This window comes from Bufo gargarizans, chromosome 5, assembly GCF_014858855.1.
Source record: "Bufo gargarizans isolate SCDJY-AF-19 chromosome 5, ASM1485885v1, whole genome shotgun sequence".
In the NCBI taxonomy this organism is placed as follows: domain Eukaryota; kingdom Metazoa; phylum Chordata; class Amphibia; order Anura; family Bufonidae; genus Bufo; species Bufo gargarizans.
This window is the reverse complement of record NC_058084.1, coordinates 283,492,184-283,519,479: the sequence shown is the minus strand read 5'-3', so window position 1 is coordinate 283,519,479 and position 27,296 is coordinate 283,492,184. Positions and strand designations below refer to the sequence as shown.

Sequence of the window (27,296 nt, the reverse complement as noted above, 5' to 3'; positions counted from 1 at the left end):
GTAATCTACCCCCGGGGTCGGAGGGTGCTGCGTGGGATATGGGCCTCTCTTTGGCCTGGCAGAACCATGGTTCCCCCAGCAGCTACTGCACATATTTAGATAATAGCTGTTGCCTTTCTGGGGGAGGTTCCCAGTCTACACCCACACCATCTGGCTATAAAGACCTGATTAGATCCTGGCTCAGTGCTAAGTTATTCCACCTTATGGTGAGACATATGAAGATTCCTAGGCATTTTGTTCGCTATTCCCTGCTGACTTTCCGTGTACCAACTTTGACCAACCTCCACTTCTGACCCTGTGCATTCCGCCTTAACCTTGGATTTTACCTGACTACTCTAGGATTGTGTTTGGGTCCCTCATTCCCGGATGCTACCTGCCAGTGGTTTTTCCTCCTCGATGTTTTCCTTAACCACTTCCCATCTGGGCCATTTTCCCCCTTCCTGACCAGGCCTAATTTTGCAAAACTGACATATCTCATTTTATGTGGTAATAACTTTGGAATGCCTTTACTTATCCAAGTCATTCAGAGATTTTTTTCTCGTGACACATTGTCCTTCATGATAGTCATAAATTTGAGTCAATATATTTCACCTTTATTTATGAAAAAAATCCCAAATTTACCAAAAATTTTGAAAAATTAGCAATTTTCTAAATTTCAATTTCTTTGCTTTTAAAACAGAAAGTGATACCTCATAAAAGATTTATTACTTAACATTCCCCATATGTCTACTTTATGTTGGCATCATTTTGGAAATGTCATTTTATTTTCTTAGGGCGTTAGAAGGCTTAGAAGTTTAGAAGCAATTCTTCAAATTTTTAAGAAAATTGCCAAAACCCACTTTTTTTAAGGACCAGTTTAGGTCTGAAGTCACTTTGTGGGGCCTACATAGTGGATACCCCCATAAATGACCCATTGTAGAAACTACACCCCTCAAGTTACCTAAAACCGATTTTACAAACTTTGTTAACCCTTTAGGCGTTCCACAAGAATTAAAGGAAAATGGAGATTACATTTTGAAATTTAACTTTTTTGGCAGATTTTCCATTTTAATCCAATTTTTTCTTTAACACATCGATGGTTAACAGCCAAACAAAACTCAATATTTATTACCCAGATTCTGTGGTTTACAGAAACACCCCACATGTGGTCATAAAATGCTGTATGGGCACATGGCAGGGCGCAGAAGAAAAGGAACTCCACATGGTTTTTAGATGCCATATCCCATTTGAAGCCCCCCTGATGCACCCTTACAGTAGAAACTCCCAAGAAGTGATCCCATTTTGGAAACTAGGGGATAAGGTGCCAGTTTTATTGGTACTATTTTTGGGTACATATGATTTTTTGATCATTCATTATAACACTTTATGGGGCAAGGTGACCAAAACATTGGTTGTTTTAGCACAGTTTTTATTTATTTATTTTTACAGCATTCCCCTGAGGGTGTCAGTCAAGTGACATTTTTATAGAGCATATTGTTACAGACGTGGCAATACCTAATATGTATACTTTTTCTTATTTATTAAAGTTTTACACAATAATAGCATTTTTGAAACAACAAAATTATGTTTTAATGTGTCCATGTTCTGAGAGCTATATATTTTTTTTTTTTTTTAGAGATTTTCTTATGTAGGGGCTCATTTTTTGCGGGATGAGGTGACGGTTTGATTGGTACCATTTTGTGGGACATACGACTTTTTGATCACTTGGTGTTGCACTTTTTGTGATATAAGGTGACAAAAATTGCTTGTTTTGACACTTTTTTTTTTTTTTACGGTGTTCCCCCGAGGGGTTAGTTCATGTGATATTTTGATAGAGCTGTTTTTTTACGGACGCAGCAATACCTAATATGTATACTTTTTTTTTTATTTCACTTTAACACAATAATAGCATTTTTTAAACCAAAAAAATGATGTTTTAGTGTCTCCATGTTCTAAGAGATATATTTATTTTTATTTTTTGAGAGATTTTATTATGTAGGGGCTCATTTTTTGCAGGATGAGGTGACGGTTTTATTGGTACCATTTTGTGGGACATACACCTTTTTGATCACTTGGTGTTGCACTTTTTGTGATGTAAGGTGACAAAAATGGCAAGCACTGTGTATGCAGCGATCCAGAAGGCAGGGACACCTGGGCAGTGTCTCTGCCTTCTCTCTGGGTTGCCCTGCTGTCACTGACAGCAGGCAACCCGATTAGCAGCTGCACGATTAGTGTGCAGCTGCAGTTTCTGAACGGACATTCTGGAACATCCATTCAGAAATAAAGAACCACCTCCCAGACGTTTATAGTCAACGTGCGGTCGGGAGGTGGTTAAGCTCAACTGTCAGAGCTTGACATAATAACAGCCCCTCCATGGAACTCGCAGGAGCACATAGACGCCATTACGGCTCTCTCGCAACAAATTAGACTGATGACACAAGCATTTCAGGAGATGCAGATGAGTCACAAGCATCTGTTCCAAAGGGTAGTCATAAAGGAGGAATGTAGCGCATAAGCTACTGCGCTGCCACCCTCGCCTCACATGCCGTCGAAATGATCGTCAGTGAACCATCGATCGGCCTCCCTGAGCGCTTCATAGGTGATTGGAAGAAGTACCGGTCATTTATTGTCTCATGTGAGTTCTTCTTCACCCTGAAGCCACACACATATTCCACTGATTATATCAAAGTACGTACGGCTATCTCTCTCCTCTCTGGGCCTCCCCAGACCTGGGCACACCAGTTACTTTAGGCCGATGATCCAGTGCTCTCTACTTGGGATTCCTTTGTCACTGCTATGCATAGACTGTATGATGATCCGCTATGGTAGTCTGCGTAACCTCCGCCAAGGCAGAGGTCCGGTTAAAGACTATATCACCAAGTTCCGTGAGGTCGCCCCGGAAACCGGACTAAATAAGATCGCGTTAATAGACTAGTTCCAGATTGGACTGTCAGAGCCCTTGAAGGACGACCCGATAGCCTAGAGGCCCTGATGCGCCAGGTTACTCACCTGGAACGACGCTTCAGCGAGAGGCGTCAGAAGAGGCAGCTGACACAACAACCAACGGCATGACAATTGGACCCCCTGCATCTCCCCGGACCGGTTCATGCTCCCACGCTCGGAGATGTAACCCCAGAAGAACCCCTGCAGATTGGGGTTGTTCGTGGCCCCCTTTCTGCAGTCGAAAGGACCAGACAGCAGACACTGTGCCTGTGCCTATACTGCGCAAAACCAGGCCACTTCTTGAAGGACTGCCCTCAAACCTCCGGCAGGTAGGCCGGATGTATCTTAACCTTGTGTTACCCCTCCAATATACAACCAGTCATCTCACCTTACCATTCCTGTTTTCCTACAGTTGGACAAGAATGGCATTCATCTCTTGGCCATTGTAGACTGGGATGCCAGCAGCTGTTTCATGGATGAGGAATTGGGTTTTCAGTTGGGGATGGAGTAATCCATCCCAGCTGCACATGGTGGATGGCAGCACCCTCCAGACCAGTCCCATCGCCATGGAATCCCATCCCTTGCTCCTCTGCATTGGCAACCATCACTCTGCACTAGTCACGTGGGACATCATGCCTTCTCCATTGTTCCCTGTCATCCTGGGTATCCCCTGGCTCCAGAAACATAATCCTCTGATTGACAAGGCCACTGGATCCATCACCTTTCGTTTCCCTCACAGCTCCGTGGCTAGTGTTCTTTCCATCAACAAACCTCCTATAGTACCCTTGAGCACTCCCTACCAGACAAATACCAGGAGTTTGCGGATGTGTTTGAGAAAAAGTGTGCCAATACCTTGTCGCCCCACAGGCCGTATGATTGCCCCAGAAACCTACTCCCTGGGGCCCTGTTGCCATACGGGCACCTGTATAATCTCTCGGAATCAGAATCAAAGACCCTAAAGGAATATATAGATGAGAATCTGGCAAAGCGGTTTATCCATTCTTCTACTTCTCCCGTTAGATCTTTTTTGTGGGAAAAAAGGATGGCAGACTCCGCCCCTGTGTGGATTACAGGGCTCTCAACGATATCACCAAAAAGAACCGGTAACCGCTTCCCCTCATTCCGGATTAATTGGATAGGGTGAAGGACGCCAGGTTCTTCACCAAAATTGACCTCCGGGGGGCCTACAATCTCTTTCACAAAGTGAAATTCATAATCCATTATTCACGCTATCATGAGCAAAGTTTGTGCCCAATTCATATATGCAAAAATCAAAATATAAAATGTGCAAATACTGTTTAGAAATTAAATATATTATAATTACATGATTAAAATCAATTGTGAAGTGACAGGTGTAAATGGTTAAAAACAAAGTTAATGAGTGAGGGAGGAGGGTCTCTACTGACCAGCATAGAGAAATCTGTGCGCCCTGGCATCTCCTGTTGCAAATTGCGCATGTCAAGGGATCAAACAGAAAGCATCGGACCCGATAGCATACAGCCCAAGTCTATACCAAACATGGAGCGCAAACCAGAACGTACGCTCAAGGAGACAAGCTCCACAGCGCATGCACACCCAAAGTCATATGACGAGCAGACGTCACGTGACTGGACCTAGGCTGAAACGCAAGTTGAAGCGCAAGCCAGCGCTTAGTAACGCGGTACTATTGCACAAATAATGCGAACAGATTGCGAATAGCAACATGATCACATTATCAAATCGGCAGTATTGTATAGGCTGGGCCATATTTTCATTTGTGGTATAATCAAATGAAGGAGTATTGATTCAGTAAAATATGAGCCTCTGCAATGTATTTATGTGTGTCCATGGCCACAACAGCACAACCCTTGTCAGCAGGTTTGATGGTGATGCCCATGGATCAATTCATTCAAAGCACGCCACTCCAATGCAGAAACATTGGGGTGGCGAAACTGTCTATCCCCAGTATTTTTCAAAGCATGTACATCACGTAATACAGATTCTATGAATAAATCAATAGCTGGTGAAGAAACAGGGGGACTAAAATCACCTTTGTTAAATAAATCAAAGTCAGATAAACAGAATGCAGTTGTCCTAAGGTTTTTCCGACTCTTGGGGTGTACAGAAAACCAGGCTTTCAGTTTGAGTTGCCAAAAAAATTGGTGCAACATCTACCTGCATCAGTATGTGCGTTGGAACAAAAACTCAAGCCTTTAGCTAATACATTAAGTTGTGACAAAGATAAAACATGTGAAAAGATATTTACCACTGTATCAGTCTCTATTAATTCCTCCTTCTCTGTGGTTTCTTGCCTCTGTTTTTTTGGTGTCTATATCTCCTCCGTCCGCCATGTCTGGTTGGCCTTTTTCTTCCTGTTTGGAGAGATTTCCTAAAAAAAGGTCTGTAATAGATTCAGTCTGTTCCACTGTGATCTTTTAAATAGAGACTTCTTTTCGGTCCTTGAATTTAATGGACGAGATTGTTGATTATTGATCTTCCAATTATATACTGTTCCATTGTTTTAGCCCATGGCATCACGTTGCCATTTATTGCATTTAGTGTCTTAAATATCTTTTTTTAATTTCTCTAGAAAAGGTTTAGACTTGGATAAGAGGCCTTGATATTCCTCCACAGATAATAGAGACATCAGTGTTGCCTCCAGAATGTCTCTCTTGGCGAACGTCGACGTCAAATCCTTTTGTAAAAACGCCATATTAAGCAAAATAAGAGCAAGTGAAAATTTGTTTGTAATAAGTTCATATTTGGAATGAAAATCGTTATCATTCATATACGTAGTCGGTTGTGAATGTGTACGCATGCCTCTCGGAATGCTCTACTCCTTGTGATATTCACTAAGTGTGGTCAAATGTAGTTCTAAAGTTTAGTTACATGTTCCAAGTTCCTAAGACCACCTATAAGGCACTCTTATAGGGCCCCCAGTAGTAATAAGGCCCCCTATAATGTGCCATGTAGTTATAATACCCCCTACAGTGACTTCAGTACTTATAATGCTCCCTGTAGTAGCCCCAGTAATTATGCCACACTATGGTGCCACCAGTATTTATAATGCACGCTACTGTTATAATGCTCACACTGAAGTGCCCCCAGTATTTATAATGCCCCCCCTGCAGTGCCCCCTGTATTTATAATCCACTCAGTAGTGCTCTTAGAATTTATAATGTCTCAACCCTTCCAATATATACGCCCATGTAAATAAAACCATTTCCCTCCCTTCCTCCCTCCACCATACAGTCCCATGTAAATAACATCACAATGTCTCTCCTGCCCCTCCACCATATAGTTCCATGTAAATAACATCACACTGTCTCTCTTGCCCCCTCCAACATACAGTCTCATGTAAATAACATCAATCCCCTGCCTTCAGCACTCTCCAATATACAATCCGATGTACAAAAAATTCACTCCCCTCTTTCAGCCTCATCCAACACACAGTCCCATGTAAGTAACATCACTCCATCCGCTATCCGCCTCCATCGTACAGTTCGTAGAGTTCCATGTAAGGCTACATGCAAACGAATGTAAAAAAAAAATATGGCTGTTAAAAAACGGACACACTGTCAGTTTTTTTTAATGGCTGTTTTGCATCTGTTTTTAACAGCTGAAAAAAAATAGATTAATTTAATTGGCTTATCTCAACCCCCGGTACCCCAGATATCCCAGGAACAAAAGCGCACAAGCGTCTGCAGCTGCGCAATGAGCCTCTGAAGCTCAGCAAACTACAGTTGACGCCACACTGCACAGGCGCCAAAAAACAAGAGGACAGCGCAAGTGCAGGATATTTGGTGTATCGCGCCTAAAGAAAGAAACTGCTGCCCTTCAAGAGTGTAGGAGGTGAGAAGAGGACACGGCAAGCTTGACGAAGCCTGAAGACTTCAAGCTGCTCATACACAGTGTGGTGAAAATAGAGTTGTTTTTCAGCAATTTTGGCCATTAGATACCACAACAAAAGTATTGCAGCACTGCAGACAAGATAACTTAAGCTTTAAAGAGTAACTAAACCTTTATCTAAACTTTTAATATGTGCTCCCTAATGTCCTAATAAAACTAACTCTAATATACTTTATTAATGAACTTTCTATTTTTACTACTATTTTTCCAAACTAAAGTGCACCATTCACTGTGTGCTTAAAACTCTGTTGTCTGTACACCGATGAGCTGTCAGCGGTGTACGGAGTACATTTTCTCAATGTGGTGCAGCAGCGCTGTGAGTACAGGCAGGAGCAGCAATGTGCTCCCTGGACTATCACTAACTTGGCATAGCACATGGGAGCGGGTTCCTGCTTTTGCCTGCTCCACTAAGCTAAGAGAACTGCATCAGCACTCTTAGCTTAGTGGAGCTGGCAGAATCAGGAGCCCACTCCGCTCAGCTAAACCTGTGCTATGCCAAGAGTTAGTAATGGTCCATGGAGTACAGGCAGGAGCATCAGTATGCACTCCTACCCTAACTCACAGCACTGCTGTTTCCCATTGAGAAAATGTAATCCGTACTCCGTACACCACTGAGCTGTCAGCAGTGTACAGAACAGAGTTTTGTACACCTCTGTACAGTGAATGGTGCGCTTTAGGTAGGAAAAAGAGTAGGAAAAATAGAAAATTCATTAATACAGTATATTAAAGTTTGTTTTAGTAGGTCATTAGGGAGCACATATTAAAAGTTTAGATAAAGGTTTAGTTACTCATTAAGGTACTGCATGAGGGGCGGGGGTGCATTATGGAGATGTAAGGTTCTCTTTAATTTATCAGTATTGTTTGGTCACTGTAGTTAATCGTTAAATCAATATTTGGGGGGCTTCCTATATAGGTCCCTGTTATTTTTAGGCCATATTTGATCTACCAAAGGGGTGTATAGGTATGTACATTAACAAGGCAAATATATATATGGATGATTCCTGAAATAATTGTAGTACTGCAGAATTCGCTGATTCTTCGTCTTGGACTTTTGGTAGGTAAAAGGATCATTAACATCAGTAATAGGACATAGTCTCACCTATCATACTTGTTAGCCGTCTATGCCCTGGACAATTTGTGGCACCCTGACACATAAACTGAGGAATGAATGATGGCTTAATGTAGTAATACAGAATGCATGAAATGGACCAGTTAGTGCTGAAATGAGTTATTGAAGTAACCTTGGCTAAATGTATTATGAAGAAGAGTTAATGTCATTTACAGGCACATTTACTTTCCAAGTGATCAGCAGACATTTAACAAGGACACTCTAGTACCACATGCCCTAAAGGAGAGAGAAAAATAGAGATTAATGTAAAGCATCCCTATTAAATGGAATACATACCCTAATGTACATAAGCTGCAAAATATCCCGTCTAGCAGAACTATTAAAGCATAAGTGAACTATAAAGTCTTATATGTATTAAAATAAGAGGCCCGAAAAGGGCATGGAGGGTCTTACTTATGAGGATAGATTAAAAGAATTAGATTTATTTTGTTTTGAAACGAGGTGTCTAAGAGGGGACATACGGTATTTAACATATATAAATATATAAATGATCTGTATAAAATTATACTGACAATCTGTTCCATGTAAAATCCCCTCAAAAAACAACAGCACTGCCTCTGGAGAAGTAAAAATTCAATTTCCAAAAGCATCAAGGCTTCTCTACCATAAAAATGGTAAGACCTCATACACACAACCGTCTCTGTATTGTGGCCATGAGGCATCCACATTGTTCTCCCTTCCAATTACTATTCTTGTCAGCAGATAGTTCTGCATTATAAAACCCCCTGCAATAAAACTAAACTCATTTTGTCAGCTTTTTTTCTGTTTCCACAGTTCATAGGCTTAATATCATCACCCCAATAGCATTCTGCTGCAAACTTGGAGCAATTGCACATTTGTTTTCTTCTAAAAGCCTTTTCAGTGCATTATGCCTGAGTTATTAAACATGTTAGATAGCATTTAGTTATAGCAAAAGTGCAATGAGCAGGACCGTGGGTGCAGTTACATGGACGCCAAATTAGGCAGTGGGTCTGGATATTGGTATAGAAGTCTATAGTTTTGTTTGTGACGCCAATTACAGTGTGCGCAGGGTACAGTCACAGGGCCTTTTAAGGTGTTGTAACTCACGTATCAGGTTGGGAATGCCAGAGTGGTGTAATGTCTCTATGTGGTAATGCCGTCAATGGTGTCTCCTACCAAGGCTGGACTCCTGGATCCTGTCTCACTTGCAATAAAATGAGTGTGTTGCTAGTAGGAGTAATTGAGGGATTTTCAGCAATAATTGAGATCCAGACTTGGAATATAGTTCAAACTGGTGTTTACTTAATGCAGCTTTAATCCAAGAGAGATACAGCAATAGTCTGAAGTCCCAGCAGGTATTGGCAATGGGTGGCAGGAATCTATCTTCTACTTCTATAATGTGCCTGGAGTTCTTTGCAGGATAAGTCGTCTGCTTTGTAGCGCTGTAATGTGGCAGGAATTTATATCTTCTGCCCTATCTGTCTTCTGCTATCTTGAGGACTGACTAGCTGAGGAGGAATTTGGCTTTTCCTGGTCTCTGGCCAGTACTCACAGTTGTGCTTACAGGGTATGCTTCTTCTTGGAATACTGGAGGTGCCAGCTTGCTTTCACCGGCTGAGGCTGCAAGGCTCAGGCTGGGAATGATGATAAATTGTCTTAACCGAGACAAGATCCTGACTTTGGATCCCTAGAGCTGGGGGCTCCTACACGCACAGCCTTCCCATAGCCAGGGTGGCTGGCACACACTAACTTAACTTCCTTCCCCACCCCATGAGGCAGGATGTGGACAAGCCAACTTTGCTCAAAGAGGGGGAGCTAAACTGGAATAAAATATTCCAGTCTAGAAACACTAGACTGTCTAAGTCCCTGCTAAACACATTGCTGCCACCTGCTGGTGAACATGGAAATTACAGCAATATTCATGTAACAGGGCTTATCACATTTGATGACAGTATAAATACACTTAAGAGATTGTAGCAGGGTAAAAGAGGTTCGTAACAACTCTGGGATGTTACAAAAGCATTTTATGATAATACCACCATTATTTTACCCGTGTTATTAAATTATTTGCATATTACTTAAAAATAAAGTTCAGTTATAGCAAAAGCATTTTAAGGCATTAACGCTATAGGACCTCTTGCACATCACCGTATGTATTGAAAATGGATCCGCCAAAAATATGGATGTCATCCGTGTGCATTCCGTATTTTGTGGAACAGCTGGCCCCTAATAGAACAGTTCTATCCTTGTCCGTAATGTGGACAATAATAGGACATATTCTATTTTTTGGTGCAACGTAAATACGGAAACGGAATGCACATGGAGTACTTTCCTTTTTTTTTTTTGCAGACCCATTGAAATGAATCTTCTGTATACGGTCCACAAAAAACCCGGAACGGAAACGGAATGAAAATACGGTTGTGTGCAAGAGGCCTTACATAAAAGAAACATGGAAAATTGACAGCACAAAAAGACCACACAGTCCATCTAGTCTGCTCTACCCTATTTATCAGAGGGTAGACATGTATTTATCCTATACATGTTTAAATTCACTTACTATGGATTCCCCAACCACATCTGATGGGAGTTTGTTCACACCTTGAACAACTCTTTTGGTGTAAAAATATTTCCAGACATTGGTTCTGATCTTCCCCCAATTAATTTAAAATTGTATCCCCTTGCTCTTGTGTTAATTTTTTTTATTAAAAACACTTAACTCCTGAAATTCATTTATACCTATTATACCCGTGTTATTAAATGTATTACATATTATTGCAAGATAATGGATATTTTTAGCAAAAGCATTTTACGACAATAAGGCAATTATTATACCCATGATATTAAACAAATTGCATATTAATGCAAGATAATGTTCAGTTATAGGAAAAGCATTTTACAGCAATAACACCATTATTATACCAGTGTTACTCAATGCTTTGCAAATTTCAGAATTTAAATTTTTGGGCAAAGTTTCAATTTTTATACATTTTTTACAGTAACAAAGCAAGGGTTAACAGCCAAACAAAACTCAATATTTATTGCCCTGATTCTGTAGTTTATAGAAACACCCCATATGTGGTCGTAAACTACTGTACGGGCACACTGCAGAACGCAGAAGGAAAGGAACACTATATGGTTTCTGGAAGGCAGATTTAGCTGGAGTGGTTTTAGGACACCATGTCCCATTTGAAGCCCCCCTGATACACCCCTAGAGTAGAAACTCCAAAAAAGTGACCCCATTTTGGAAACTATGCGATAAGGTGGCAGTTTTGTTGGTACAATTTTAGGATACATATGATTTTTGGTTGCTCTATATTACACTTTTTGTGAGTCAAAGTAACAAAAAATAGAAATTCTGAAATTTCATCTCCATTTGTCATTAACTCTTGTGGGACACTTAAAGGGTTAACAAAGTTTGTAAAATCAGTTTTGAATACCTTGAGGGGTGTCGTTTCTTAAATGGGGTCACTTTTTGGAGTTTCTACTCTAGGGGTGCACCAGGGAGGGCTTCAAATGGGACATGGTGTCAAAAAAACTGTCCAGCAAAAACTGCCTTCCAAAAACCATATGGCGTTCCTTTCCTTCTGCGCCCTGCCGTGTGGCCATACAGCAGTTTACAACCACATATAGGGCATTTCTGTAAACTACAGAATCAGGGCAATAAATATTTAGTTTTGTTTGGCTGTTAACCCTTGCTTTGTTTTACGGGAAAAATGGATTAAAATGGAAAATTTGCCCAAAAATAGCTGTTTTGGCACCGTATTTATTTTTTATTATTTACAATGTTCATCTGACAGGTTAGATTATGTGCTATTTTTATAGAGCAGGTTCTTACGGACGCAGCGATACCTAATATGGATACTTTTTTATTTTATTTAGGTTTTACACAATAATATCATTTTTGAAACAAAAAAGTAATGTTTTAGTGTCTCCATTGTCTGAGAGCCATAGTTTTTAAGTTTTTAGGTGATTGTCTCAGGTTGGGTACTATTTTTGCAGGATGAGATGACGGTTAGATTGGCACTATTTTAGGGTGCATATGACCTGTTGATCACTTGCTAGTACACTTTTTGTGATGTAAGGTGAGGGGTTAGATCATGTGGCATTTTTATAGCGCAGGTTTTTACTAACGTTTGCATACCTAATATGTATACTTTTTTAAATTTATTTAGGTTTTACACAATAATATCATTTTTGAAACAAAAAAAAACATGTTTTAGTGTCTCCATAGTCTGAGAGCCATAGTTTTTTATTTTTTTTTGTCTTATGTAGGGTAAACATTTTTGCAGGATGAGGTGATGGTTATATTGGCAACATTGTGGGGGGCATATGGCTTTTTGATCGCTTGGTGTTGCACTTTTAGTGTAGTAAGGTGCCAAAACAAATGGTTTTTTAGCAGTTTTAATTTTTTTATTTTTACAGTGTTCATCTGAAGGGTTATGTCATATATTTTTATAGAGCCGGTTGTTACGGATGTAGCTATACCTAATATGTATACTTTCCTTTATTTTTTAAAGTTTTACACAATGATATCATTTAAAAAAAAAAAAAAAAAACATGTTTTAGTGTTTCCATATTCTGAGAGTCATAGTTTTCTCAGTTTTTGGGCGATTGTCTTAGGTAGAATATAATTTTTGTGGGATGAGATGACGGTTAGATTGGCACTATTTTGGGGGCATACGACTTTTTGATTGCTTGCTATTACACTTTTTGTGATGTAAGGTGACAAAAAATGGCTTTTTACGGACGCGGAGATACCTAATATCGTTTAACATAAAAAAGCATATTTTTTGGGCCATTGTCTCATGTAGGTGCTCATTTTTTGCGGGATGAGGTGACGGCTTGATTGGTACTATTTTGGGGTAAATACGACTTTTTTTTATCACTTTTATAAAAATTTTGGGGAAGTAAGGTGGGCAAAATTTCAATTTCATTATAGTTTTTATTTTTATTTTTTATGGCGTTCACTGTAGATCAGGTCGTTATGGACGCAGTGATGTCAAACATGTGTAGTGAATTTTATATTTTTAATTTTTAATCAGTGATACATGTGTTTTTTTCTTTTTACTTTTTTTTTCACTTTTTCTTCATTTTTTTGACCCAGACCCACTTGGTTCTTGAAGATCCAGTGGGTATGATGTCTGTATAATACAATACAGTGCACTATATAGTGTACTGTACTGTATTTTCACTTTACTTAGTCTGATCAGACTTTTGCCTTTAGCAGAAGTCTGATCAGCACCATGGACAGCCTGGAAGCCTGTGAAGGCGTCCAGTTGCCATGGTAACCATCACTCACTGCCACAACAGAGCGGCGGGTGATGGGGAGGGAGGGGGGCCCCCTCCCTCTGTGATCTAATCAAGAAACGAGGGCTGAAAAGGCACAGAAGCCCCCGATGGGAGAGGCAGAGAGCTCCCTGTTAACCCATTCCATACAGCGGTCCCTACGGACCATGGCATGGAAGGGGTTAAACGGCTGACATCTGTGTGATGATGTCAGCCGTTTCAAGTAGAGTGTCAGCAATGTGCTGACACTCTGCTTGCTAACCGCTTGGCCATCCTGAAAATGAGATAGAGGGCGGGCAGATGATCGTGGTACACCCTGTGTCCGTAAGAGGTTAAAGAGGTTGTCCGGTCCCAAAATCTAAATTATTTGCTCCTAACACCCCTCACCATGCATACATATGCCCCAAATACCTGTTTTTCATGTGTGAGCTTTCCTTTCTCCCTGGACGACATCTCATTATCCTGGAAGATCTGTTTACTTTCTCCCCTTCTTGTTTTCTTGAATATATATCTTTATTGATACACAAGCCTGGCTGCACTGCACAGTGATGAGTCACAGGCTGGACACGCCCCCCACTCTGCTCTGCCTGCAGCATCTACACTCACTACTAATCCTGTGTCCATCTTTCTGCACACAGACATGATTCTACTTCTCACTCAGTGTCTAAGTCCCATTACTGACTGTCCAAAGGCTCTGCCCAAACCATCTTGGAGCGAACCATACTGATAAATTCAGTGTGGTGAGCCATGATGACATGGCACCTAACATTACAGTTAATATGTTGATTATATTATTTACTTACCTATGTGAAGAATGGGTTAACCCAGATGCTGTGGGTGCTTGCGCTGATATCTTCAAATTTGATTGGAGATCACTTTAACTGCCAGTTTGAGAACCTATAAAAGAACAGAAAATAACGATTTTGGCTCATTCACGTAAGTATTTTTCAAGTTAAGGGGGAGAAGAATGGCTGAGGAAGTGCTTACAGCAAGGACCGGACCAGCAAGAAGAGCTTCTTTTATCTTCTAATCCCGTCTGCTGCGCAGTACCTGGCGCGAGCGCCGAACTGATCGATCCTCCCTGCGATAATTTTGTGCGCATGCGCGAAAAACCTGAGACCTGCTCGCCGATTAAAAAACGTCAGCGGAGAGACAAGAGGGCATATTCCCCTTCACAATATGCGCCTCCTTCTAAGACCAAGAAAACCAACTTATCTTCAAGCCGAGCCAGCAGGAAAATTCAACGGCGTCATTTTCAACAGCATTCAACTGTCACTCAGGAGCCATCACCTGCTTCAACAGTTGATCATCCTCCTACATCATCTGCTTCTGGTGAGCTGAATTATAACTTTTTAAGTGACTGCAAACCGCAGGGCACTATTAATCAAGAGATTAATTCACTTGACATTAATTCTTCTAAATTGAAGATTCAGTTGTTTGATGAATTTTTACTTTACCTATCTAAAAAGGATGAATCACCAAAAAATGTTTGGTCTGGATTAGCAGATGTCAGTCAAGTTAATACCCTTAATAGTCTGACTGCTGCTAATTCAACCATTCAACCGTTCACTATTAACCCTGAAAATGGCAGTAATTCCTGAGCTTGAATTTAACTCAGGTATAAAAGAGACATCTGTTAAAGAAGTTCTGGCGTGTCAAATTTCTCCATTAGGGTTTCATTTACCCTTGAGCGTGAAAGAAAAAATTTGGAGAAAAGAATATGTTGAAATTTTTTCTCTTCTTCCTTCATCTAGTGAGAATTTAAAAAGTGAATTATTGAAATCCAAAATATTGAAAGACAAAAAATCAGATTCTGAAGAAAAGAGAAAATTACACCAGAAATCCTTTTTTAACTGGCTGCAAGCATTTAATATATACGCAGCAGTTTTGGGTGAAAAATTTCCTAGTCTTTGTACTGGTTTATTTTACCATGTAGATACTATTTTGGAGGCATATAGAAATTTTGGCGGAATGGGTTGGTGTCTGTATGACGAATCCTTTCGTCAGAAACTTGCAGTATATCCGAATCTAAATTGGAGCAAGGAAATTCAATCGTTTAAACAAGGTGACTCCGCTGAATTTGCCAAGAATAATTCAGTGGCTAGGTCATTACCCAAACATTCAGATGGCTAATTTATTAATTGACAGTTTTACCAATGGGTTTTTCATACCTGAATTTGTGGGTCCAGGTTGCATTCTAGTTGAAAATGCGTTATCTGTAAAACAAAATATTGACATTGTTAAAGAAAAAATTGAATCTGAAATTTTGGTAGGTAGGATTGCTGGTCCCTTTGATTCTCCCCCCTTCTTGAATTTTCGTATATCTCCTTTAGCTTTAGTTCCTAAAAAAGAACCAAATTCTTTTCGTCTTATTCACAATTTATCTTATCCTAAATTCAGTTCCTTAAACGATGAGATGGAAAAAAATAAAGCCAGTGTGAAATACTCCTCATTTGATCAAGCTTTGTCTTTTTTACAAAAAGCAGGCCGCAATTCTCTTCTTGCCAAAGCTGACATTAAATCTGCTTTCAGACTACTACCTATAAACCCCATCGGTTATAATTCTTTGGGTTTTTATTTTCTCGATAAATTCTTTTATGATATGGCCCTTCCCATGGGATTCACCCTATCTTGCTTTTATTTTGAGGCGTTTTCAACTTTTCTACACTGGGTTATGGATATTCACTCAGGTAGTGGAATTTTACTACATTATCTCGATGACTTTTTATTTATAGGTCGTGAAGATTCGGATGATTGTATGAATCTTCTGAATAGATTCATTGGTATAGCTAAATATTTCTGCATTCCATTAGCTGTAGATAAAACTGTCTATCCTACTACGAATCTCAAGTTTTTGGGCATAGATATAAATACAGTAACAATGGAATTTAGCATACCAATGGAAAAAATCCAGAATACTGTTCAACAATTAACTCGCATATCCGGAAAAGAAAAAATTACGCTTAAACAACTTCAGTCTCTTTTAGGTTCTCTTAATTTTATTTCTCGTGTGATTCCCATGGGAAGGGTCTTTTCTAAAAGATTGTATGCTGCCACATCAGGTAAGTCCTCACCTCGATCCCATATTCGCATCACCAAACAACTAAAGGATGACATTTCAGTTTGGTTGCAATTTTTATGTGAATTTAACGGTCACACCATTTGGCAGGAAGAGTTTGTTGGCTCAGACACTTTGTCTCTTTATACAGATGCGTCTGGTGCTATTGGATATGGTGCTTATTTTGACAACTTTTGGTCTGCCGAACGTTGGCCTTTAAATTGGATTACTAATAACAAGTACTCAAAAAATTTGGTTTTTCTAGAATTATTTCCAGTTCTAGTTTCTCTAACAATTTGGTCCTCAGTGTTTCAGAATAAGAGAATTCTGCTAAGGTCGGACAATATGGGAGTAGTTTTTTCCATAAACTGTTTAACTTCAAAGTCTCCGTTAGTTTCTTCATTATTGCGTAAGATAGTTTTTCAATGTCTAAAATTTAACATTTGGATAAAAGCTAGATTTATTTCTGGGAAAACTAATTATATTGCTGATTATTTGTCCCGACAGCGCTTCAAGGAATTCTTCTTAATGACACCTCGAGCTTCCCGAATGGAAATTCCTTGTCCAACTCATCTTTGGGAGATATCAGAGGATTAACTAATGAACTTATTTTTGGTTCATTAGCCAAGAATACATGGGCAGCATATTCTGCCGCATGGTTGGATTGGAAGCTTTTCTGCATATCTCAAAAAATTTCTTACATTGATTTTAATTTAGGGAATTTTATCAAATTTATTATATATCTTTACAACAACGGTTTACAAGCCGATTCTATTTCTAAAAAATTATCGGGCATTTCTTTTTTCTTTAAATTAAAAGGCGAAAGCTCTATTCTGAATAATTTTATCATTAAACAAATGATTAAAGGTATCAAAAGAAAGTCAGTCCCCAATGTTAAGACCAGCCCTTTATCTATTGAATTGTTACAAAAGGTCATATGTAATTTAGTATTAGTTTGTTCTTCGGAATATGAAACCAATTTATTTTCTGCAGCATTTTCTATAGCTTTCTTTGCTGCTCTAAGATTAAGCGAGATTGCTGCAGACAATAAAATCTCAAATCCCCCATTATTGATGACAGACATAATTTTGAATAGTGATATTCTAAAGATTTATATCAAAAAATCCAAGACTGACCAATTTAGTAAAGGAGTTTGGTTGTGTTTGAGGAGTTATCCGATTAAATCTATTTGTCCAGTTGATAATATTACTAGATGGTTTCAGGTAAGGAAACCTGACTCCAATGCTTTATTTAACCACACTGATGGTTCCCATTTGTCTAAATTTCAATTCAATTTTGTATTTCATAAATGTCTCAATGATTTAGGTTACGTAAATTATAAACTTTCAGCACATTCATTTCGTATAGGTGCTGCAACCTTTGCAGAGCAATTGGGTTTAGATAGTTCTGTTATTAAACGTATTGGTAGATGGAGGTCCAATTGCTATAAATGTTATATTCGGCCTAACCTTGTTGTTTATTGATTTTAGGACCTTCAAAAGTTGTATGGATTTTTGGGGATGAACTGATTCAATTGGCTGAGAGAAGATCTGCTTTTAGACATTCTACTGTTAATTTAGGTTATTCAGCAGAATTTTCCATAAACTGGTTTTCCTTTGCTGACCTTAAAATTTCTGATATCTTCAAGAATGTCAGCCTTATATATTCAAAAATGTCGAAACCTGACCTGTTTATTTTACATATTGGCTCGTTTGATTTGGGAAAAATCAAAACGCATTTGTTAATTTATGAATTAAAAGAATTGTTATGTAAAATATGCTACTTACTTGATGGTGTTGTACTCGTATTTTCTGACATCATCCCAAAATTTTCTTGGTTCAATTCTGAGTTATCCTTTTTGGAAACAATTAGGAAAAGAATTAATAAAAAAATGGAGATTTATTTGAAGGAAATTGGTCATGGCAATTACAGACATATGGAATTAGAAGGATTCGTTAGAGGACTTTACCAAGAAAAGGATGATCAGCTTTCTGATATTGGATGTGATATATTCATTTCAGATTTGCAGAACATAATTAATAATGGTTTTTATTAAAGGCTTGCAATGTTTATTGGGCCACTTGTTTTTATGTGGCGTTGTGGGGTTAAGTCACTCTCTGAGTGGACTGAGTGTTATATGGTTTATTGGTTTAAATATTTACTTATTTATATTTGAGAATAAATTGGATTAACCAGATTATAATTAATTGGTTAAGTAATAAGCATTGCGGCCTTTAATTACCCAACTAAATAAATAAAGATATTTGCTTAAATTCTATTTTGAGTGATGATTTATTCTATTTTGTGAATTGGAGCGTATGACATCATGGAGCGAACCATACTGATAAATTCAGTGTGGTGAGCCATGATGACATGGCACCTAACATTACAGTTAATATGTTGATTATATTATTTACTTACCTATGTGAAGAATGGGTTAACCCAGATGCTGTGGGTGCTTGCGCTATCTTCAAATTTGATTGGAGATCACTTTAACTGCCAGTTTGAGAACCTATAAAAGAACAGAAAATAACGATTTTGGCTCATTCACGTAAGTATTTTTCAAGTTCCCTCCCTCCCTTCCCTATTTATTTTGTCGCTTTGCTTATTGACGGGGGTTAAGTCACTCTCTGAGTGGACTGAGTGTTATATGGTTTATTGGTTTAAATATTTACTTATTTATATTTGAGAATAAATTGGATTAACCAGATTATAATTAATTGGTTAAGTAATAAGCATTGCGGCCTTTAATTACCCAACTAAATAAATAAAGATATTTGCTTAAATTCTATTTTGAGTGATGATTTATTCTATTTTGTGAATTGGAGCGTATGACATCACTAGAGTGTAATAAACAGCTGGAAGCAGCAAGCACACCCAAACACATCTGTATCTAATCCTATCCTGTGTGATACTGCAGCGTCCCAGTACGTGTGTGTGGGCACTGCTTAAAAGTACTTTTTGATCTTAACAATTGCATTGTACAATATGGTATAACTTTTCATTTATGTATCTGCAAAATCCCTGTTAACAGGCCTAGTAGGTGTAATTTATACATCCTACCACTAGATGGGGATAAAGTTCAGGTCATATATATGCCCAGGTCAGGCCTAGTGAGACAGGTCAGTTCAGATTAGTTCAGTTGGGACCAGAGGTCAGTGTGAAGATCAGTAAGCAGACTGACACTGAGAGAGTGAAAAGGTGCAGATCCAGCACTTCAGCTCTGAAGAGAAGTTTTAGTCCAGAAAGGGACAAAAGAAAAGGACAAATTTATCCAAAGGATAAAAGCCGTGAACCAGGCATAAAGGACCTTTGAGATATTCAGGTGAAGGATACCATAGCCTCCGGCAACTTCACCTAAAATTCCACTGATATTGAAGTAACCCACTGCTCCAAAACCACAAAACCTAAACAGCCTACAACAGTGGATTTGCAGAATTAACTCCGTACCATCTAAAGACTGCATATTTGTACTGCTGCAACCAAAAGACATCCAAAGTAAAAGTTGTGAGTTGCATCTTACCACTGTCTACCTCATTATTACTACTTATGGTTGTACCACCATTAACGGTACTGGCGTCACGACAAAAACCATCAAGGGACTCAGCCGCAACAAGCACTCTTAACATCAAGGGCACCTCAACCACCATCTTGGCTGATGCTTCCTACCACAGAGCGTGCCCCGGAGGATTTCGTGCTGTCCACCTCAACACTGTGCTGCCAGCCCAGGGAGGCTTTCTGCTAACCATAAGTAAACTGATGAACTGTGTGTTATATCATTTGGCCCCTCATCGGTCCACCGTGCACCTCACGTGTTGCCCCTGCGACTGGCTGGCTGCAATACAGCCTGCTGAGCTGTGTATCTAATCCCATCTTCTATGATACAGCCTGTTGAGCTGTGTATCTAAACTCATCACTGACCGTCCACGGGCTCTTCCCTCACCATCTCCAGAGTGTGATAAACAGCTGGAATCAGCAAGCACGTCCAAACACCTATTCCTAACAGGTATGTGTGCCTGATACAGAGCCTGTTGTGTGCTATACTGCCTGCTGACGTGTGTATCTAATCCCATTCAAATAAACAGATTTCCAGCATGAAGGAGATAAAATCTTGCATGTTCTTTATTGAATATTCCAAACGTACACACGGTGCAGTGAAAGAGGTCCCTCCATGTCCCTGGTCAGACCGACATTTTTCGAGCCAGCTCTTAGTCATGATTTGAGTTGAGCGGACACCTGGATGTTCGGGTTCGACGGGACCCGAACTTGACCCCGAACCCGAACCCCATTGAAGTCAATGGGGACCCGAACTGTTGAGCACTAAAATGGCTGTAAAAATGTAATGGAAAGGGCTTGAGGGCTGCAAATGTCGTGAAAATGTGGTTAAGAGCATGGCAAGTGCTCTGCTAACAAATGTGGATAGGGAAATGACTTAAAATAACCTAAATAACGTAAAAATAAAAGATAATAATCTTGCTCTAGGAGGATGAGGTCCATATGGAGTAGGAGGTTGAGGAGGCAGTTGATGTGGCGGTGTAGGTGGAAGTGGCAGTGGAGGAGGAGGAGGTAGCCTACACTTCCTTTTGGTTTTAAATGTATTTGTATTTTTTTTAAATTTGGGTACACCCCAAAACAATGGGAAATATAACCTGTGATAACCCCCCCAGTCATGATAAACATATGTTCAGACAATACACTGGCTGCAGGGTAGGCCAGCTCCTCCAAGGGGTAAAGGGCAAGCTCAGGCCATGTGTAGAGTTGAGCGGACACCTGGATGTTCGGGTTCGAGAAGTTCGGCCGAACTTCCCGGAAATGTTCGGGTTCGGGATCTGAACCCGATCCGAACTTCGTCCCGAACCCGAACCCCATTGAAGTCAATGGGGACCCGAACTTTTCGGCACTAAAAAGGCTGTAAAACAGCCCAGGAAAGGGCTAGAGGGCTGCAAAAGGCAGCAACATGTAGGTAAATCCCCTGCAAAACAAATGTGGATAGGGAAATGAATTAAAATTTAAAAAAAAATAATAATTAACCAATATCAATTGGAGAAAGGTCCCATAGCAGAGAATCTGGCTTCACGTCACCCACCACTGGAACAGTCCATTCTCAGATATTTAGGCCCCGGGACCCAGGCAGAGGAGAGAGGTCCCGTAACAGAGAATCTGGCTTCATGCCAGCAGAGAATTAGTCTGCATGTCATAGCAGAGAATCAGGCTTCACGTCAGCCACCACTGCAACAGTCCATTGTCATATATTTAGGCCCAGCACCCAGGCAGAGGAAAGAGGTCCCGTAACAGAGAATCTGTCTTCATGTCAGCAGAGAATCAGTCTGCATGTCATAGCAGAGAATCAGGCTTCACGTCAGCCACCACTGCAACAGTCCATTGGCATATATTTAGGCCCAGCACCCAGGCAGAGGAGAGAGGTCCCGTAACAGAGAATCTGTCTTCAAGTCAGCAGAGAATCAGTCTGCATGTCATAGCAGAAAATCAGGCTTCACGTCACCCAACATTGGAACAGTCCATTGGCATATATTTAGGCCCTGGCACCCAGGCAGAGGAGAGAGGTCCCGTAACAGAGAATCTGTCTTCATGTCAGCAGAGAATCAGTCTGCATGTCATAGCAGAGAATCAGGCTTCACGTCACCCAACATTGGAACAGTCCATTGGCATATATTTAGGCCCAGGCACCCAGGCAGAGGAGAGAGGTCCCGTAACAGAGAATCTGTCTTCATGTCAGCAGAGAATCAGTCTGCATGTCATAGCAGAGAATCAGGCTTCACGTCAGCCACCACTGCAACAGTGCATTGTCATATATTTAGGCCCAGCACCCAGGCAGAGGAGAGAGGTCCCGTAACAGAGAATCTGGCTTCATGTCAGCAGAGAATCAGTCTGCATGTCATAGCAGAGAATCAGGCTTCACGTCAGCCACCACTGCAACAGTCCATTGTCATATATTTAGGCCCAGCACCCAGGCAGAGGAGAGAGGTCCCGTAACAGAGAATCTGTCTTCATGTCAGCAGAGAATCAGTCTGCATGTCATAGCAGAGAATCAGGCTTCATGTCAGCCACCACTGCCACAGTCCATTGTCATATATTTAGGCCCAGCACCCAGGCAGAGGAGAGAGGTCCCGTAACAGAGAATCTGGCTTCATGTCAGCAGAGAATTAGTCTGCATGTCATAGCAGAGAATCAGGCTTCACGTAACCCAACATTAGAACAGTCCATTGGCATATATTTTAGGCCCAGGCACCCAGGCAGAGGAGAGAGGTCCTGTAACAGACAATCTAGCTTCATGTCAGCAGAGAATCAGTCTGCATGTCATAGCAGAGAATCAGGCTTCATGTCAGCCACCACTGCAACAGTCCATTGGCATATATTTAGGCCCAGCACCCAGGCAGAGGAGAGAGGTCCCGTAACAGAGAATCTGGCTTCATGTCAGCAGAGAATCAGTCTGCATGTCATAGCAGAGAATCAGGCTTCACGTCAGCCACCACTGCAACAGTCCATTGTCATATATTTAGGCCCAGCACCCAGGCAGAGGAGAGAGCTCCCGTAACAGAGAATCTGTCTTCATGTCAGCAGAGAATCAGTCTGCATGTCATAGCAGAGAATCAGGCTTCACGTCACCCAACATTGGAACAGTCCATTGGCATATATTTAGGCCCAGGCACCCAGGCAGAGGAGAGAGGTCCCGTAACAGAGAATCTGGCTTCATGTCAGCAGAGAATCAGTCTGCATGTCATAGCAGAGAATCAGGCTTCACGTCACCCAACATTGTAACAGTCCATTGGCATATATTTAGGCCCAGGCACCCAGGCAGAGGAGAGAGGTCCCGTAACAGAGAATCTGGCTTCATGTCAGCAGAGAATCAGTCTGCATGTCATAGCAGAGAATCAGGCTTCACGTCAGCCACCACTGCAACAGTCCACTGTCATATATTTAGGCCCAGCACCCAGGCAGAGGAGAGAGGTCCCGTAACATAGAATCTGGCTTCATGTCAGCAGAGAATCAGTCTGCATGTCATAGCAGAGAATCAGGCTTCATGTCAGCCACCACTGCAACAGTCCATTGTCATATATTTAGGCCCAGCACCCAGGCAGAGGAGAGAGGTCCCGTAACAGAGAATCTGGCTTCATGTCAGCAGAGAATTAGTCTGCATGTCATAGCAGGGAATCAGGCTTCACGTCACCCAACATTGGAACAGTCCATTGGCATATATTTAGGCCCCGGCACCCAGACAGAGGAGAAGTTCATTCAACTTTGGGTAGCCTCGCAATATAATGGTAAAATGAAAATAAAAATAGGATTGAATGAGGAAGTGCCCTGGAGTACAATAATATATGGTTAAGGGGAGGTAGTTAATGTCTAATCTGCACAAGGGATGGACAGGTCCTGTGGGATCCATGCCTGGTTCATTTTTATGAACGTCAGCTTGTCCACATTGGCTGTAGACAGGCGGCTGCGTTTGTCTGTAATGACGCCCCCTGCCGTGCTGAATACACGTTCAGACAAAACGCATTGTCTTTGTACCGTGGATCCAGCAGGGTGGCAACCCAGTAGTCCGCACACGTTAAAATGTGGGCAACTCTGCTGTCGTTGTGCAGGCACTGCAGCATGTAGTCACTCATGTGTGCCAGGCTGCAACAGGGGTAAGGACAATCTGTCCTCTGTGAGAGGCGTATCGTCATCGTCCTGCCTTTCCCCCCAGCCACGCACCAGTGATGGGCCCGAGCTGCGTTGGGTGCCACCCCGCTATGACCATGATTCATCCTCATCCTCCTCCACCTCCTCATCATCCTCGTCCTCCAGTAGTGGGCCCTGGCTGGCCACATTTGTACCTGGCCTCTGCTGTTGCAAAAAACCTCCTTCTGAGTCACTTCGAAGAGACTGGCCTGAAAGTGCTAAAAATGACCCCTCTTCCTCCTCCTCCTCCTCCTCCTGGGCCACCTCCTCTTCCATCATCGCCCTAAGTGTTTTCTCAAGGAGACATAGAAGTGGTATTGTAACGCTGATAACGGCGTCATCGCCACTGGCCATGTTGGTGGAGTACTCGAAACAGCGCAACAGGGCACACAGGTCTCGCATGGAGGCCCAGTCATTGGTGGTGAAGTGGTGCTGTTCCGCAGTGCGACTGACCCGTGCGTGCTGCAGCTGAAACTCCACTATGGCCTGCTGCTGCTCGCACAGTCTGTCCAGCATGTGCAAGGTGGAGTTCCACCTGGTGGGCTTGTCGCATACGAGGCGGTGAGCGGGAAGACCAAAGTTACGCTATAGCGCAGACAGGCGAGCAGCGGCAGGATGAGAATGCCGGAAGTGCGAACAGACGGCCCGCACTTTATGCAGCAGCTCTGACATGTCGGGGTAGTTGTGAAAGAACTTCTGCATCACCAAATTCAGCACATGCGCCAGGCAAGGGATGTGCGTCAAACCAGCTAGTCCCAGAGCTGCAACGAGATTTCGCCCATTATCGCACACCACCAGGCCGGGCTTGAGGCTCACCGGCAGCAACCACTCGTCGGTCTGTTGTTCTATACCACGCCACAACTCCTGTGCGGTGTGGGACCTGTCCCCCAAACATATGAGTTTCAGAATGGCCTGCTGACGTTTACCCCGGGCTGTGCTGAAGTTGTTGGTGAAGGTGTGTGGCTGACTGGATGAGCAGGTGGAAGAAGAGGAGGAGGAAGCTGAGTAGGAGGAGGTGGCAACAGGAGGCAAAGAATGTTGCCCTGCGATCCTTGGCGGCGGAAAGAGGCCCAGCTGCCACTACATTTACCCAGTGTGCAGTTAGGGAGATATAGCGTCCCTGGCCGTGCTTACTGGTCCACGTATCTGTGGTTAGGTGGACCTTGCTACAGATGGCGTTGCGCAGTGCACACTTGATTTTATCGGATACTTGGTTGTGCAGGGAAGGCACGGCTCTTTTGGAGAAGTAGTGCCGGCTGGGAACAACATACTGTGGGACAGCAAGCGACATGAGCTGTTTGAAGCTGTCTGTGTCCACCAGCCTGAATAACAGCATTTCATAGGCCAGTAGTTTAGAAATGCTGGCATTCAGGGCCAGGGATCGAGGGTGGCTAGGTGGGAATTTACGCTTTCTCTCAAATGTTTGTGAGATGGAGAGCTGAACGCTGCCGTGTGACATGGTTAAGATGCTTAGTGACGGAGGTTGTGGTGTTGGTGGTACATCCCCTGTTTGCTGGGCGGCAGGTGCCAACGTTCCTCCAGAGGCGGAGGAAGAGGCCGAGGCGGCAGCAGCAGAAGAGGCCAAGGCGGCAGCAGCAGAAGAGGCCGAGGCGACAGCAGCAGAAGATGTAGCAGGGGGAGCCTGAGTGACTTCCTTGTTTTTAAGGTGTTTACTCCACTGCAGTTCATGCTTTGCATGCAGGTGCCTGGTCATGCAGGTTGTGCTAAGGTTCAGAACGTTAATGCCTCGCTTCAGGCTCTAATGGCACAGCATGCAAACCACTTGGGTCTTGTCGTCAGCACATTGTTTGAAGAAGTGCCATGCCAGGGAACTCCTTGAAGCTGCCTTTGGGGTGCTCGGTCCCAGATGGCGGCGGTCAGTAGCAGGCGGAGTCTCTTGGCGGCGGGTGTTCTGCTTTTGCCCACTGCTCCCTCTTTTGCTACGCTGTTGGCTCGGTCTCACCACTGCCTCTTCCTTCGAACTGTGAAAGTCAGTGGCACGACCTTCATTCCATGTGGGGTCTAGGACCTCATCGTCCCCTGCATCGTCTTCCACCCAGTCTTCCTCCCTGACCTGCTGTTCAGTCTGCACACTGCAGAAAGACGCAGCAGTTGGCAACTGTGTTTCGTCATCATCAGAGACGTGCTGAGGTGGTATTTCCATTTCCTCATCATCAGGAAACATAAGTGGTTGTGCATCAGTGCATTCTATGTCTTCCAACGCTGGGGAAGGGCTAGATGGGTGCCCTTGGGAAACCCTGCCAGCGGAATCTTCAAACAGCATAAGAGACTGCTGCATAACTTGAGGCTCAGACAGTTTCCCTGGTATGCATGGGGGTGATGTGACAGACTGATGGGCTTGGTTTTCAGGCGCCATCTGTGCGCTTTCTGCAGAAGACTGGGTGGGAGATAATGTGAAGGTGCTGGATCCACTGTCGGCCACCCAATTGACTAATGCCTGTACCTGCTCAGGCCTTACCATCCTTAGAATGGCATTGGGCCCCACCATATATCGCTGTAAATTCTGGTGGCTACTGGGACCTGAGGTAAATGGTACACTAGGACGTGTGGATGTGGCAGAACGGCCACGTCCTCTCCCAGCACCAGAGGGTCTACTAACACCACCACGACCATGTCCACGTCCCTTACTAGATGTTTTCCTCATTGTTACCGTTCACCACAACAACAAAAATATTATTTGGCCCAATGTATTGAATTCAAATTCAGGGCTTTATTTACAGACACCTAACACTATATGGCTATCTATTTAGGTACCGTATTACACTAATACAGGCACAGCAGTAACCACAGATGTAGCTGAATATAAATTTGAGGCCTAGTATTTAGGTGCTGGGTGACAGGTATACGTTTACGGACAGAATTCGACTTGGAAATGTACAGTAGCGTTTGTGTGTGAAGTTATTCAGAATGACCCTATGTGCACCTTGAATCTTATATACCCTTTTAGGGATACATTTAAAATAGCTCTGATACAGCAGAAACCACGAAATTAGGAAATTGTCAAATTGGGAATTGTATTTCAACCCAGAACAAAAAATGTCCTTTGACGGACACTAAATAACGTGCCCAGCTACAGCAGTAACGACAGATTTAGCTGGATATAAATTTGAGGCCTAGTATTTAGGCGCTGGGTGACAGGTCTAGGTTTACTGACAGAATTAGACTTGGAAATGCACAGTAGCGTGTGTGTGAAGTTATTCACAATGACCCTATGTGCACCTTGAATCTGATATACCCTTTTAGGGATAGATTTAAAATAGCTCTGATACAGCAGAAACCACTAAATTAGGAAATTGCTAAATTGGGAATTGTATTTCAACCCAGAACAAAAACTGTGCTTTGACGGAC

The 27,296-nt window shown here is 42.0% G+C and overlaps 1 protein-coding gene across 1 annotated transcript; it reads left to right on the top strand.

Annotated features, from left to right (window-relative positions):
• The first annotated feature begins 14,286 nt into the window (after nucleotides 1–14,286).
• Nucleotides 14,287–18,300, top strand: LOC122939417. The gene is made up of 3 exons (XM_044295485.1): nucleotides 14,287–14,776; nucleotides 15,922–16,248; nucleotides 17,735–18,300. The coding sequence occupies exons 1-3, from the start codon at nucleotides 14,287–14,289 to the stop codon at nucleotides 18,298–18,300; spliced, it is 1,383 nt and encodes a 460-aa protein (XP_044151420.1).
• Nucleotides 18,301–27,296: the final 8,996 nt, after the last annotated feature.

Coding starts and splice junctions, on each gene's coding strand:
- LOC122939417 (XM_044295485.1), top strand. CDS start 14,287: ATGCGCGAAAAACCTGAGACCTGCTCGCCGATTAAAAAACGTCAGCGG. Junction 14,777..15,921: donor TATTAACCCTGAAAATGGCA/GTAATTCCTGAG, acceptor TTTTATTTATAG/GTCGTGAAGATTCGGATGAT. Junction 16,249..17,734: donor ATTGTATGCTGCCACATCAG/GTAAGTCCTCAC, acceptor TATTGATTTTAG/GACCTTCAAAAGTTGTATGG.